Source organism: Clinocottus analis, unplaced genomic scaffold (genome assembly GCF_023055335.1).
Source record: "Clinocottus analis isolate CAN_PGR_092001 unplaced genomic scaffold, fCliAna1.0.p SCAF_30, whole genome shotgun sequence".
NCBI classification, from domain to species: domain Eukaryota; kingdom Metazoa; phylum Chordata; class Actinopteri; order Perciformes; family Cottidae; genus Clinocottus; species Clinocottus analis.
Window position 1 is genome coordinate 872146 of NW_027176043.1, and position 16672 is coordinate 888817.

The 16672-nt window shown below is 44.5% G+C and overlaps 1 protein-coding gene across 2 annotated transcripts in view; it reads left to right on the plus strand.

The window, feature by feature from the left end:
• Positions 1-4565: 4565 nt before the first annotated feature.
• bcl11ba (BCL11 transcription factor B a) overlaps positions 4566-16672 on the plus strand; it is a 41081-nt gene continuing 28974 nt past the window's right edge. The window contains exons 1-2 of one of the 2 annotated variants that reach the window (XM_068595474.1): positions 4566-5474; positions 15590-16069. In XM_068595474.1, coding sequence (XP_068451575.1) covers positions 5420-5474; positions 15590-16069 — 535 coding nt within the window. In that variant the 5' untranslated portion in view covers positions 4566-5419. The remainder of the gene's footprint in view (positions 5475-15589; positions 16070-16672) is intronic. The other variant, XM_068595475.1, reaches the window with a different exon arrangement.

Sequence of the window (16672 nt, forward strand, 5' to 3'; positions counted from 1 at the left end):
TTACACTTTGAGTTGAGAACGCATCCTCTTTTCTTGTTTCCACTCTCTGCCTCATTATATGAGACCCTGAATAATGACCAACATATACATTAACCACGACTCTAATTGCGGTGGAATTAATTATTCTGAAAATAAATCTCTTTGAAAAGAGAGGAGGACGGAAAAAAAAGAGTGTGAGAGAGTAAAAGGTCTTGAAGTGAGAGTGCACACATGTTTGTGTGTGAGAGTGTGTGTGTTGGTAATGAGAGCTCAGTGCTGCTGCTAACTTGCTCTAAATAAATCTATGATTAGCATTTCCCCTTTAAAAGGAATAATTTCAACTTTGATATCCATAATTGTGCTTAAGGGCTTCTGCGTTTCTCCGCTAGCCCTCAAACGCTCGCTCTTCAACCCATGCAGAGACTATCACAGCAGCGCTTTATTCACTTAACACTTCATTTACAACCTGTAATAATGAGCTCACTGAATACCATTTTTAATAAACCATTGCAAGCCCCAAAGAGAAGCACATACAAGATCTGTAAAGTGTTGAAATCCGCCTGCAGGCTACAGCATGCAACAGTGTGCAGGCACAGAACACACACACACACACACACACACACACACACACACACACACACACACACACACACACACACACACACGCGCACAGAGCAATGCTGCCACTTTCTAACAGGCTCGGACACTCGGAAGAAAGAAGTCTGTTAATCCACTACTCTGCACACGCACACACACACACACGCACACACATACACACGCACACACACACGTGTCGAGCACATATATGCGGACAAACCCACGCACACGCACGCACACCCACACCCACACGCACGCACACCCACACCCACACACACCCTCACCCACACACACACACACACAGAGTGAGTGAGGCTTGGTGTTTGCATGCCCGTGGCGAGCCAATAGAGGGTGGTGTTGCATTGCAGGTCTGATGCAGAGGGTCATCATCCTCAGCTGTTAGCCAGCGCAGAGCTCATCACATCAACACCTGCCTTTCTAATCTGGGTTTCATTACTGCATGAAAACAGAAAATCACCCTTTTAATGGATGATGCTGACATTAAGACGAGAGGTGCTGTTAAAGAGGACGTGTCAGCTGACTGATGGACAGGACCTGCCAAAGCGTACTGCCGGGTTTAACGTTTCAATACATTTTGCATGTAATTCTGTTTGAAACAAACTTTGAGTAAACACGATGAGGTCCATTCTGGAACTTTCTACCAGACCACATGATCTTTATTTGCTACTAAAATCTTGTTTTCAAGGTTTAGAATGAACGTTTTGCTCAGAACGAAAGCCCCACCTGCTGATGAAGATCATTTGGTAAGATCAAAAGCCGTGAAAGAAAAACTAAGTGGACCCCGAGATGATATTTCCAGGGTCAAGAAGGAAACTTTTAACCGCAATTTTTTTTTTCAGGATTTGACAAAAAAGAATAAATAAAAAAGTTACACTAACTTCCTTTTCAGGAGATATCAACTGCCTTTCACATATTTCATATGCATATGGGGTTTTTTTTTCAAATAAAAGCTGATGGATTAAAAAGGTGCATCTCTCCTCAGAATACTAGTTTCCTATTGGCTGAGAGCCCGGCCTTCGCTGTACTTAAAAAAAAAAAAGAAGACAGAATGTAGCATTCCTATCATATCTTTTCTTTAAAGTAGAGAACTGGATGTGCAGATTAGCTCCCCCCCTTCCCCCACTCCCTGCTTTATCTCCCAGAATGCATCTGAACACATAAACATCAATATTAGCAGTTTAGTGGTGAACAGTTGTTGGGAAAGTGATCTTAAAACTCTAAAGGACACCTCCACGTCCCTCTAATTAAAACTTAACCGCCCAACCGAGGCGATGTGAGATAGGAGGGGGGAGAAAAAAGGCTTATTTAGCATTAACATAAAAACAAACAACCGCATATATATATGCAAATGAAGGAAGGGCAAAAGCAGGATGCCGGGAGCCATCCGCCATAACTCACACTGATGGCCTTTAAGTGAGAAATCGCCTTGGAAAAAATGTCCAATAAGAAAGTGGGAATGATGCACCTGTCGCCCATCTGACTAATGAGCCAATCAGGTCGCAAGGACAAGAAGCACATCCGGGTAGTGCTGCTGGCCTGGAGTGTCACTTGGCACAGAATGCACTCACGATGCCATGACGGTGAGGATTTAGGAGCCTGCGATCATATGGAAATGGTCCACAAAGGCAACATAACATCTTAAAAACATTAAAGCCGCAATAGGAAATGATTTACACCTTGTCACATTAGCGGGGCTCGCACCAGAAAACAGCGAGAACCTGAAGACGAACGTTTCGAGGCATCCCTGTTTTGTGTATGTGTGTGTGTGTGGATTGAATGTGAGCGACAATGAAGACGGCTTCGTCTCCTCTCCTTCGTCCGTCCACCGAGCCGCTCAAAGCAGCTTTAATCCCATATCTTCATGAAAAAACAAACAAACACTGGCACTGAGTCGCGCCTTAAAAATGACAATGATTTACATTTCAACATAATGCTCTCTGTCGGCTGTTATTGTGACAAAGTGCTGCATGTATCGCTCCCAAATGAAAGTGGGTGTTCTGTTATGCGTGCGACAAAGACATTTGGACGAACCTGCCATCCTCTCCTTTTTCTTGTAAATGAGCATGGGAAATCTATTTATGTCCTCCTACAGTATACTGCTGAAATAAGGAGAGGCTTTTGGCTTATTGGGAGGCAGCCCGAGCAGCCGAGATGAGCCCCCGTGAAGATATATGGAAAGAAAAGAGAGAAGAAGAAGGACGGAGGAGAGAAGCGGGCAGCACTCGAGGCGATGCAGGAAAAGCAGCGAGAAGTCCAAACACAAAGCCGGGCGAATGAGGGATGGGGAAAGCGTTCTCTGCGGATGATCTGCCGCTCTGACAACACCTGGCCCAGGAACAAACTAGAGGCTTGTCTAGATGCGAGGTAGAGTGGGATAAAAAAAAAAGAAAAAAGCCTGAGGCCTGTATCCCCCCTCCCCCTTTCTTCTGTAAGCCATGGGGTTGAGGATAGAGATGGAGCGACAAAGTTGAGACGCAGACATGCAGATGAAGAAGGGGGGAAAAAATAAGGAGTGTTTTTGGAATGTGATAGCAGCTAATCCAGCTCAGACGAGTCGCTGCAGGGATGAAGGGGCTGGCAGCGGTAGCTTCTAGTCGAGGCTGACTGGCCACTAGTTCACACCTCTGCTTTAAAAACACTCTGCTGTTCTTCTAATCTAAACCTGAGCGAAGTGGGTTTCATCATAGAGACGCCACTGTTCAGCTACTGCAACTTAGACACTCACTCTCACCCACTTTTCTGTCTGCACACACACACACACACACACACACACACACACACACACACACACACACACACACCCGCAAACACACTCCCATAAGTCTCCCAATTTTACTTTTTACTTCTCCCCTCCCAAAGGAACGTGTGAGGATGAGCATCACTGTGTTTGCCTCTCTTTTTACACACACACGCACACACACATGCACACGCGCGCACACACGCATACTGTGCCAACCGGTACAGTATTTGATGGTGTTGACTTTTCTCTCGTGCTCTGTTTTAATTCTCATTTTATTTTGAAACTCTCTCGATGAAGTCAAATCCTTCAAAGTGTAAATAACTGTTTATCTTAATTCACGTGTTCCTCTTCCTCCCCTGACGTCACAACGTTGTCCTATTAAAAGCCCAACACTTAAATCGATAATTATTTTCTGGTATTAATACCACTTTCTAATAAATGTACGATGAATCAAATCCGTGTGTGTATTCGTGAACTGAAAGCTCCTTATTGTTGAATATGAATACATGTTGGTGGAATGTGTGTATGTGATCCATAAATGTGTGCGCATAGGCCACCAGGACGCAACAGTGAGAACACATCTATGAAATTACAGCAGCTATTTGAAATATTTGATGAGGCGTACAAACCTATTGTAGTAAACTTGTAAAAAAAATATTTGAATCTGATCAGTTGGTCAATAAAATGTATAAAAAATAACCAAAAGAGTAAATTAATTATAATAAATTGTATTACAGGCCTCTATTGTGCGCCCACGTGGAACAAAGTGGGTCCAAAGAGTCAAATGTTAATAAAATGTAGAGTTTAAACAATATTTAATAATCAGATAATTGTGTGCGCGCTATCCAGCAAAAGGGGACAGTGGAGCGATCGGCGCATAATTGCGCACTAAAAGCCTGCATGCGTTTTAAAAATATGAATACAGGCTCGTGCAAAGGGTCCAGCGTCCTGTGGACGAGATACGGAAGCCCCTCAAGTCACAAAAGTAACAGGAATAAATCCCATTTCTAATAGTGGTGGGACGCGGTGGGAGGACTGGAGCTCTGACCGCCGCTGCCTGCGCGCCACTACCCGAGCCTGTGCGAGGGTGTGAGAGCACGCGCGTGTGTGTGTGTGCGTGTGCGTGTGTGTGTGTGTGTGTGTGTGTGTGTGTGTGTGTGTGTGTGTGTGTGTGTGTGAAAGCCACCACTAGTCGCCCCCAGTGCTCTTCAGTCTCCACTCTCCCTTCTCACCGAAGACTGAACGTCACGTCCGCACTTGAACTTGAGTTTTCTCCCATTGTAGAAGCCAGAGAGCCGCACAGAGCCGCACACAGCCGCACAGACCCGCACACAGCCGCACACTGCCCGGGGATGCGGGACTCTGCGCGAGCACAAAGACAAGAGAGGGTGGCAGTCTGTCCTCAACACCAGCGCCGGGCTTTGACTCCACAGTGAAAGTGCAACCCGCCCGTCCGCCCGCCCGCCTGGCTGCGCTGGCACTGCCGCAGAAGAAGTGCCACCACTTGGCGACTCCCAGAGAAGTACCGAGGAGGACATTGGATTCCTATTTGACTCACTTTCAGGCGTTAATTGGCGTCATTTCACCTGCTTTCTCCGGACAGGGACGCGCTGTGTCCAGGTGGCCGGAGAGTGGACACGCAGTGACTGTCCATCAGGAGCTCCCGCGCCGCCGCGCCGTGCCGCGCCGCACTTTACTCAACAAACTCCGCTCCCTTTTCCTGCTCTTTCCTGACAGATTGTTGTACAGGCTGTGGAGGTAGAACCGGACTACCCTCCCGCTCCAGCACTTTGGCACTGAACCCCCGCCCGCCCGCCCGCCGCACCGGCCGCCACGCGCCGCGCCACGGCCGGCCACCGCGCAGCGCCGGAGCCGCTGCTGCTCGCCGCAGGGAGCCCCGCCGCGCAGGGGTCAGTTCAAAGGGCCACATTTGGGGCCAGTGCAGAGTGGTCAGTTTGGAGTGGCCAGCCAACGGACGGTTTTTGGGGCCAGTTCGCGGCCGGTATACACGAGCAGCAGCAGGAGGAGAGCCGACCCTTCCAGCGCCGCTCTCCGGGCGATGCCAGTGTAAATGCCAGGGCGATGTCCCGACGCAAGCAGGGGAACCCGCAGCACCTGTCCCAGAGAGAAACCACCCGTAAGTATCCCGCACACATGCACACGCACATCCTCAGCCCGCGCGTCCTTTCTGCTCTCCGCTGGCTCCGACAAGTTGAGCTGCTTTTTACTTGATGGTCGCTGCGTGAAAAAATAACATTTCCTGACTCCGGAGCAGAAAGTTTGTCGAAGTCCGTCCTGGAGGCCATTCTCTCCTCTCCTGGTTTACTGGCACAATTCGATAGAGGCCATTATAGACTTAACTGATTATTAGGCTCTATAAATAGCCCGCTATTATTAGAGCACATTTACACATCGGCAGAAAAGAGAAGTCTTCTGAAAGTAAAGAGAGAGAGAAAGAGAGAGAGAGGACTTCTTCATTATTCCGCTTTTACTTTGAATTTAATCATAACCAGCGTTGTCATCAATGGGAATATTCCTCTTCAATTTCAACTGGAAAGAAAAATATTATTCCCTCTCCTACAATTTCAATCAGAAATAAAATACTTTTTTTTACGCACTTTCATCAGCGGACATCGTTTCTTCACAAAGAGCAAACACCAGCTATGTTTAGATCGTTCTTTTCTACACGAACACACACACGCACACGCGCGCACGCACGCACACACACAGCCACACACACACACACACACACACACACACACACACACACACACACACACACACACACACACACACAAATAAGTCAGTTATGATTTAATTTAATTCTAACAAATTATGTTCGTATTTTGTCTCAAGACCACGGCCGGTAATATATTTGAACAAGAGAGCCAACTACTACACTTAATTATTGTGAAGCGATGAATCCCATAATTGCAGCAGGTCTCCTCTCGCGCGCCTCGGCGGCGGGCTGGACCCGGAGAGGCGCGTCTCTCTGCGGGTCAGCGCGCTGATGGACACGTTACTGCCTCGTGCCAGTTTTGTCCCGTCCGATGTTGTTCTGCTGCGGGGCTGCAAAGCTTCTACTTTGTAATATTAATGCTGGTTTATTATTTAATACCCTGCACGCCTTGACAGAAACATTCCAGGGTTTGCCCACAAGCAGAGTTATGCAGAGTGAGTTAGTGACGGCACGCTGACACGAAGCAGATACTATAATAATGTGCAGTATTATTAAAGGCGCTTATTGTTGGAACGGAAGGGTCGCGAGGAAATAAATTAGACATTTAAGAAAGATATAAACTCACCTTTGTTTTAATGTCACAAACCTAAATTACACAAAAGATGAAAAGAGCAAACGCACCGCTCTTTCTCCTTATTTTTACGCAAACGCTTCATCTTTTGGCGCGGACATTTTTTTGTTGCCGCTAAACTTCTCACAGCAGGGACATTTTCTCCTGGCCTCAGATCAGTTTTTCAGCTGCAGATGTGCTGCAGCGGCCGACAGGACAGCGGCTGCTGCAAGGAGTTCAGCTCGAAAGCAGCAAAGAAACTGCTCTTGATTTACAACAAGTGCAGCGGAGCCACGCAGGAGGAATGGTTTTTAAATGCTGCTCGGTCACTTTGGTGAACATTGCTCCTCTCTCTAGTCCGACTGCAGGTTATTTGGAAAGACTTGTCTTGAAGCCTGTCGGATCAGATCTCTGTCACTAGTGCACTTTAATGGCCCAGTGCCTGCAATGTTACACTGTAACAATATACCAATATTACACTGTAACAAGGTAACAATGTTACATGCTACAAGGTAACAATGTTACATGTAACAAGGTAACATGTAACATTGTTACATGTTACAAGGTAACAGCGTAATTCCAGGAGAGATTGTCTTGGGCCTGCTGTGTGCCTCACTCTTCAGGGGTCGTGCACATGAGGCACAACCTAAAGAAAATGCATGTGGATACACGTCACTTCATCTCCTGACGACTGCAGATGTGATCGCTTAACAGCTACAGTGTGTGCGTGTGTGTGTGTGTGTGTGTGTGTGTGTGTGTGTGTGTGAGGCCGGCCGTGCACTGGTTTCCAGTAGAAGTGGGTCACGTTGTGGCAGCGGCATTATACGACTGATTCAGACGATGGGACAGACAGGTAACAGGCCTCGAGATGTGGAGAGACCAGGGCGCAAAGATAGAGGCTAAATGAGCTTCCTGTTTGTATTGTAACCAAGCTGGTTTAAGATCACTGTGTGTGTGTGTGTGTGTGTGTGTGTGTGTGTGTGTGTGTGTGCTCATGAGTGTGTGAAGTGTAAAATTCAGTGGTTGTGTCCACAGAGCAGGTTTGACCTGTCTGTCTGATTTATCACCATTCAGGCAGCAGCACGGTTCTATACATTCCATAATTTATGTGTAAGAGATGCTCGCCAATTTAGTATGCTTGAGTACACACACACACACACACTCGCACACAAACACACACACACACACACACACACACACACACACACACACACACACACACACACACTCGCACACACGCACACACACACTTATATATGTGTATGTAGTTGCATGGATAACCCCCCCCCCCCCCCCTCCACACACACACACACACACACGCAAATCTCAGAGCAAAAATGCTCATAATTCTTGTCAAGCTGTCAGGTCATAAAATCCCACTGACCTGTGTTTTAATCTGAGCACTTTTTATTTGAATTTCACAACATGATGCATAACAGTCCAAAATATTATATTGTGCATTATTAAATAAACTCCAAGAAGAAGGAAGGGAGGACGAAGATAAAGAGTTTATCCACCTCGTTTGTCCTAAGAATTGTTTGTAATGTTCAGACAGATTTCTTAAATGCATTTTGACGAGGCCTCAGTTGTCGTGCAATATTCATTAACTCTGAAAAATCAGGGACATTGAAGCCCATATTGCAAAGCTTTAAAAGCTTAAAATGATTCTCAAATTCATCTTCTTCCCTTTATGTTCATCTTCGTGGTGTGAACAGATAAAAAAGGCGGTGAATCGGTGGAGATCTACATATTCGGGTGTAGGTTTTGGCATCGCCTCATCGAGACAGTTTACACCCGAAGGTGCAGACGTGCGTCTGCTCCTCATTCACTGCAAATAACCTCCGAGAGGCGGATTTAGTGTGAAGAGACGCAAACAGGACGAGAGCTCCCACTGTAGCTGCAAACACACACGTGCGCGCGCGCACACACACACACACACACACAGACACACACACACACACACTAGGAGAGAGAGAGCTGCGTGTAATTGCAATCGCCCACTTGAGATGCATGTTTCCCTTTGGCTTGTCAAATAGCCGTGCACCCTGCTGGGGCTAAGTCTTTGTCACTGAGAGAGAGAGAGAGAGAGAGAGAGAGAGAGAGAGAGAGAGAGAGAGAGAGAGAGAGAGAGAGAGAGAGAACATAACTCCCAACTTCTTCACAAATGAATGAATTAAGTGTTGCAGCTGATTGTAATAAATACATAATGACATGCCTAATAGTCATGTCATTCATTATTTCAAATAACTGTCGTCTTGTATTGTAGAGGCTTTAGAGGGTTCACCGAGATGAACAATTTCATTGGATCTAAAGGAATAGTCCCTATAAAAACAATTGATAGATGTTTGTATTATACAGAACAACCAGAAAAAAACACATTGTTATGGAAATGTTCTATTTTAATTTATTTTTAATGCCATGGACACCAAAAATATAATTGTATTCATCACTGTAGGTGAAAAAAATATGTGTTTATGCTATTTTGGATAACATGGTCCTCTAGATGCCAGCTGTTGTTATTTCTGGTTTTGAGAAGAACACAACAAATCATTTTTTTTCCCCATAAATGTTCATACGTGCAACATACAAAGTGTGAGTCCTCTCAGCACGTGTGTGTTTGTAAGTGTGCACAGGACGAGGGTTTCCAGTTCCCACAGAGCATGCCTTAACTCATTTTGTTCATCAGCAAGCTGTACACCCTCTCCCACTACTGATACTACACGCACACACACACACACACACACACACACACACACACACACACACACACACCATAGCCTGCATTCCAGAGTGTTGGTTTGCTCAGCTGAGGCTTGGTGAGCTGTCTGTCTGTCGACGCTCACCTTCAACACCGCACATCTACCCCCCAACTCACACACACTCTCTCTCTCTCTCTCTCTCTCTCTCTCTCTCTCTCTCTCTCTCTCTCTCTCTCTCTCTCTCTCTCTCTCTCTCTCTCTCTCTCTCTCTCTCTCTCTGTGTCCCATGTCTCTCCACCTCTCCTCGGGCCACATCTCTGCCTCTCTCTCTCTCCCTGCTAGGGGGAGCTCTCAGGCTGTCAGAGCAGCGCCGGCTCTGCCAATGAGACGAGTAGCTGAGTGCAAGCGTGTGTGTGTGTGTGTGTGTGTGTGTTAATCAGATGACATCAGCGCTGAAAGACCACATTCACTTCTTAACTGTCAACACCTGCACACTCTGTGCTTTACTGTCTCTGCACTCACCGTGTCCTGTAACATCAGACAGCGGCTGACTGTCTGTGTTCAGCATGAGAGCGAGTGTTGTGTATGATGTATTCTAGCTTTTGTAAATGATTGGACAAAATGACTTTTTCTGTTTTCGTCTGTGCATTGAGCTTTATTTCAGTTCAGAGTTTTTGTTGTCTGTTTTGTTTGAGGATATCAACTCTTTATTTTTTTCTTTTACTTAAATTACATTTTGTAAACCGCTTTAAAAGCTTGTCTGTGCTGAACAGCAATAAGAGCATATTAACTCGGCAAATGATCTTGAGAAAAATCAAATTATCACGTACTGTTCTTCATTTATAAATGGATTATTACGGAGACAAATCGTAAAATATTTGATACTATAAAAATACATCTGTGTTTCTTTTTTGGGGATGAGGCCCAACAGAGGATTCTGAGGAGCGCTTATCGGCGACCTCGGCACCTCCCCGGCGGGTGGCCCTGTGCTTATACTCCCAATCTCCTCCCTTCTCTAGTGTGCATCTGTATCGTCAAATGTTAGTCCAACTAGTACCACAATCAAACTGAAACAAGCGTTGAGGACGATCTGCACATTTTCCTCTGATCACGCCCACGTCTGGTAGCTCGACACGGTAATCCTGACGGACCGCAGCGGTAAACAGGTTTTCCTCTGAAATCAGGTCAAATCTGAAAATAGGCTGCGAGTCATAACGGTGGAACAATTATTCTCAAACATTACTGCTATTTCTGCTTGCTTATGAAGGCATTTGTTTAATTACTAGAGCACTTAACATGTTATATTCCAGTAGGATGAAAGCTATATATATATATATATATATATATATATATACATATATATATATATATATATATATATATATATACATATAAAATATAATGGTAGTCGTGACCTTCCTTGGTCAGGTGACAGTAAATAAGATGAAAGCGAGGAGACGACGTGCAACATGACTCAAAGTGAGGCTCCCCACCGTGCCCTGAGACAACGTGTTATACACGAGAAGGTTACACCTTTTACTCAAAGTTGTGCTGTTCCACAGCATGTTTACAAAAGGGAAATTACAAAAAAAAGAGAAGATAAATGAATGACTTTGTATACTGAACACATCAATAATGCTAAAAAACACGACTCAGTAAAACGACTTTGTCTCACTAACCCGACATATTATCGTGATATAATATTAGAAATGCTAGAAAAGTCCAGCTTAACTCCTCATAACACATCATGCAGGATGCATCCGGCCTTCGCAGTAGTGTGTACAGTGTTACTGCGACCATTGAGCATCTTTGGGATCTGCTTCTGTTTAAAGCATTTGGAACATTTCAGAAGCCGATAGGAATTTTTAATAAGTTATGTATAACAAAAAGTAATTTTAACCTCCAGATCAAAGGTGTTTAGTAAAATGAGCTATTGTAAGCAGCTGTCAATGCAATGTGTGTGTGTTTGTGTATATGTGTGTGTGTGTGTGTGTGTGTGTGTGTTTGTGTGTGTGTGTGTGTGTGTGTGCATGGGCGTGTGTGTGCGTGCATGTGTGTGTGCGTGTGCGCGCGTGTGTGTGTGTGCGTGCATGTGTGTGTGAAAACCATATTCGGCTTTGGAGAAATGTGGAGGTGTGGCTACGGCTTTGTGGGCGACTAATCAGTGAAGTGTGTCTATACCGAGAGTGCCGACAATTCTGATCTGTGTGATAGAGTGTGTGAGAGAGTGCGTGAGAGTGTGTGTGTAAGTGTGTGTGTGTGTGTTTGTGAGTACCATGCAGTCTCAGCCACAAGCATTTCATCTTGATTCCAGCCCTTGCATGTGTATCTGTGTGTGGTTGAGGAAGCAGTAAAACAAAAACAAAAAAACCTACCAGTAAAGTCAAGTTGTTATAGTTTCCATCAAGTCTCTCAAAGACTGTTTTCTAGTTCTGGGGGGAATTTGCAGGCTTTCATCAGTCATCCATCCATCCATTATCTTAACCGCTTATTAGGGTCGCGGGGCGCTGGAGCCGATCCCAGCTGTCAAGGGGCGAAGGCAGGGTACACCCTGGACAAGTCGCCAGTCCATCACAGGGCACTTTCATCAGTCAAAATGGGGAAAATATTTGATGTGAATATAAAAAGGACCATGAAAACATCAAAATCTGTTGCAGAGAGGGGAAAAACAAATATTTGCGAAGCAGCTTGCAGCTAATATGCTATCTCATTTGTGTCTGTGAATATTGTGAGACTTGTGTGGAGAGCGTGAAGAGTGGAGATGGATTAACAGCACATTCACAGTGATAGGCGCTGAAGAGAGAAAGCAAAACCCTGGAGACGCGAGCTTGCTCAGAGAAAACTTCTCCTTGGCGACAGGAACTCAGAGCGGCGCTCCGGCCTCGACGAGCCAAGCGGCGTGTCGTGAGTTTAGCTCCTTAAATACCTGTTGCTCCGCCGTCACTGCAGATACTGTAGATGGCGTGTGTTATTTTTGAGCGGTTCATTTTTAGACGTTCCATTTCCTTTGATTTTTTTTTGTTCTTCTTCAGCCTCGGTTAACTGAAATCCTATTAGCGCTCCTGCCTGACTCAGCCGAGCCCTGTTAGGTAAATCAGGCGAAGTGGCGCCTTTTCCTTTGCATCTGTCATTTGCAAAAACACACACACACACACACACACACACACACACACACTGGCATCGACAGACACACAACACACATCGGCGTGCAGTAATTATGGGCGAAGAAACCACAACCAAATACCCATTTAGCGTTTTGTCTTTGAATGCCCCCTGAATCAAGCTCTGGCTGTGGACATGTAGGTATTTACAGTTTATTTATGAGCATTCATACACACATATCTGCATTTAAGCGTAAATATAATGATTTTTCTGTGGTTAAAAAATAATCAGACTCAGTTGATCAGTGTGTCGTCACACACAGGAAACAGCTGTATATTTGAGGTTGGGCTGTCTTTTTTGTATCAATAATTTGATGGGACTCATGAATCTGTGTGATGAAGTCCCGTCAGCAGGAGTGTGACTGGACGTTTGTTCCAGGTCAGATCACTGCTTTCATTCTCTCTATGTTTATATGTTTATTAGAGGATACACGCTCATGTATATGGCTGTTCATTTCAATAGCGGACAGATGGCTGCAGCCTGCAGGCCACACACACACACACACACACACACACACACACACACACACACACACGCACGCACGTACGCACGCACGCACGCACGCACGCACGTGCGCGCACACACACACACACACACACACACACACACGCACACACAATGTACACTATGATGTACACGTGCAAACACGATGGGCCCCATTTCACACACACATGCAGTCGGTGTGTGTGGAAGCGGGCTGACAGATCTCAGTCCTGTACACCTGCTCACACACACACACACACACACACACACACACACACACACACACACACACACACACACACACACACACACACACACACACATGCTTCCTGTAGCCGTCGAAACATGAAAACAAAAACAACTAACATATTATATGATACATTTGGCATCGAAAGCTTTAACCAAGGGAAGAGCATCCTGATCTTTCAGAGCCAATAAATCAATCAATCAACGTGACTCGATTGGCCTGACGGTTTCATCTAAACATAATTTATATAATAATATTATAAAATCTATATAATAATATTACAATGCATTTTTTATGAAACATTAACATAACAATATGATTGCTATATTATAATGACATATGTACAATATTACAATTATATTTGACCTGTCTCTCAGGTTGTGGCATGTTAATACATAATCTCTCTCTCTCTCTCTCTCTCTCTCTCTCTCTCTCTCTCTCTCTCTCTCTCTCTCTCTCTCTCTCTCTCTCACACACACACACTTGCATGCACACACATTTTTCATATATATATATATATATATATATATATATATATATATATATATACGTGTGTGTATGTATATATATATATATATATATATATATATATATATATATATATATATATATATATATATATATATATATATATGTATATATAGGTGTACAGTAGCTTGGTTTACTATATATAGTCATAATAATTACAAACTATCATTATAGTCTGTAATTTTAATTGTGGTACTTCTTGTGGTAAAATATGCGCTTATGTCCTATATTATTATAACTTTAACATCATATTTTGTAACCTGGACTTTATTATATTTAATGTTTGGAAACCTCCTTCAGGTGCCATAATACATCTGAGGGGTCAGAAGATGATTTTGTATTATTATGTTCTTATACATTTTTGTGTATTTATTCTACCATCCTATCATATTGTTTTTAAATGGTAAATTCACTTTTTGATTGAATCTCCAGTCTGCTACTCTGTGTGCTTCTCTTAAAGTGGTCACAACCCAAAAGGTCATAGGTCAATGACATGCTTGATACATTTGTCAAATGGTAGCAGAAACAAATATAGTTTTAGTGGTAACAAGTAACCTAGAAATCAATATTAACACATGACTAAAAAATCTCTCTTCTGCTGTTATTTATCTTTATTCGACAATTTAAGATCAGTGGCTGGATATACCAATTTTAAACTGGTGTTTTAATTGTGCTGCGCTTGAGAGGCGGCTTTGTGGGGATAGCCCACACTCCCAATGTCAAGTGCCCTGAGTGTATGCAAACAATACGGACCCGAAAGCCTTTGGCAGGGAAACCGGATCGGACACATTTGACGCTAAGTGGGGCTGATTGTCTGTAGCTGTGCTGCAATTTGATTGGCTACTTGCCAAATGCTGTTGTCGTCATTTTCTCCTATATTGGCAGAAGTTACGATTTATTTTTTATTATGAATTTGTATCAGTGTCTCAGTGTTTCAACAGTAATGACCTATGTACACTTTAAATGCACATAGCATGGGGTCGATATAAACCAGCATATACTGACACACTCAACTCAACAATATTCAAACTTTGGGTCAGAAGATGACTAGACTGATAATGAGGGGTTCCTAGTAGTATAAGATGAAATGGTAAAGAACCACTGACACACGGATAAAGAATAATTTCTCTTCCCTTACTCTTGAATTATTTTTTTAATACACAGCCTTTCAATTCAAATAAAAGTTCCTAAGTATTGAAAATGGTTGGAAGTCTCTCGACAACCAGATAAGCAATTTAATCATCATTACTGTTACACAGGACACTCACACTCACACACACACACACACACACACACACACACACACACACACACACACACACACACACGCACACACATAAATACACACATATATACACAAATATACACACACATTCACATACAGATATAAACACACATACACACACATACAAAGACACAAATACAGATATACACACAGACACAGACACACACACATATGCACACACATACACACACTAACACACACACACACACACACACACACACACATACAGATACACACACACATACACAGATTATTATTATTATTATTATTGTATAGGCACACATAGACATATAGGCACACACACACACACACACACACACACACACACACACACACACACACACACACACACACACATTAGTGGGTCCTGCTTCTCCTTGTCTTACAGTACTCAGTACCTTGTGTCATCAGTGTTATGTCCCACTCAAACATTTAGTCAGTCAAAGGAATTCAAACCTGCTTCTTTTTCTTCTTCTTCTTTCCAAACATCCCTCTGAACCGAGTGAGAATCAAACAGCAGTAATCTGATACGTGTCTTCTGTTTCTCTTGCTGGACAGCAGAGGTTGAGCTCCCAGATGGCGGCCTGCTCTCCGACTCTCTTTCCCTTCACCCGCTCCGCCTGCCCTCTCACCCGCTCGGCCTGCCGCCCCACCCGTTGGACCCTAGTCTGGCCCACGCCCTGCCGCCCGGCCTACACGTCGACCATGACCTGCTGACCTGCGGCCAATGCCAGATGACCTACCCGCTGGGGGACATCCTCCTCTTCATCGAGCACAAGAAGAAGCAGTGCCAAACGCCGCTGCTGGCCAATGGCTGCTACGACAAGATGAGCGACCGGAGAGGAGGAGGAGGGAGTCCCACTCTTCAGAGCCTTCATCACCCCGCGCAGCGGGGGCAGCTGAGGAAGGTGGTGCAGCCGGTGGAGATTGGCATCCAGGTGACACCAGAGGAAGAGGAGGAGGATGTGGGAAGAGGTGGGAGGCGAGAGAGGACGCCCATCAAAGGAATTTGCCCAAAGCAGGAAAACACAACGGCAGGTAGGCACAACAAAAACCCGCCCTTTAAATAATAGTCCTGCTTTTTCATCACCACTAATACAAATGACCTGTTTATTTTCTTTTTTGAACCAAATGTAACCGCACATACACACACACAAATTACCTTTTCAGCTTTTGTGAGGCATCCGGTTGAGACTTACCCCATCATCTCTAGCAAGAGAGAGAGAGAGAGAGAGAGAGAGAGAGAGAGAGAGAGAGAGAGAGAGAGAGAGAGAGAGAGAGAGAGAGAGAGAGAGAGAGTTGTTCATTTCATTAAAGGGAAAGGACAACAGAGTGAGAGAGTGAGAGAAGGAAGGGAGAGACAGCACGTTACCCACTCAAAGCCCTAAACCCACTCAAGGACTCGGCTAGTTGAAACAATTTGTGAAAAACGTGACAGAGAGACTCACCCCGACTTTCATGGAGGAATCCAGCCTAATCCATCTGCTTAAAAAGGTGAAAAGCTCATTAAAATTCAAATAAGCAAAGGAGGGAGAAAAAAACACACAGAAAGAGGGATTAAAAAGAGGCGGGTTCCTCCCCCATTCAGAGGGGTAAAGAAGCAGTTTAGCAGGAGAGCAGCTGCGGGGGGAAGAGCAGTTA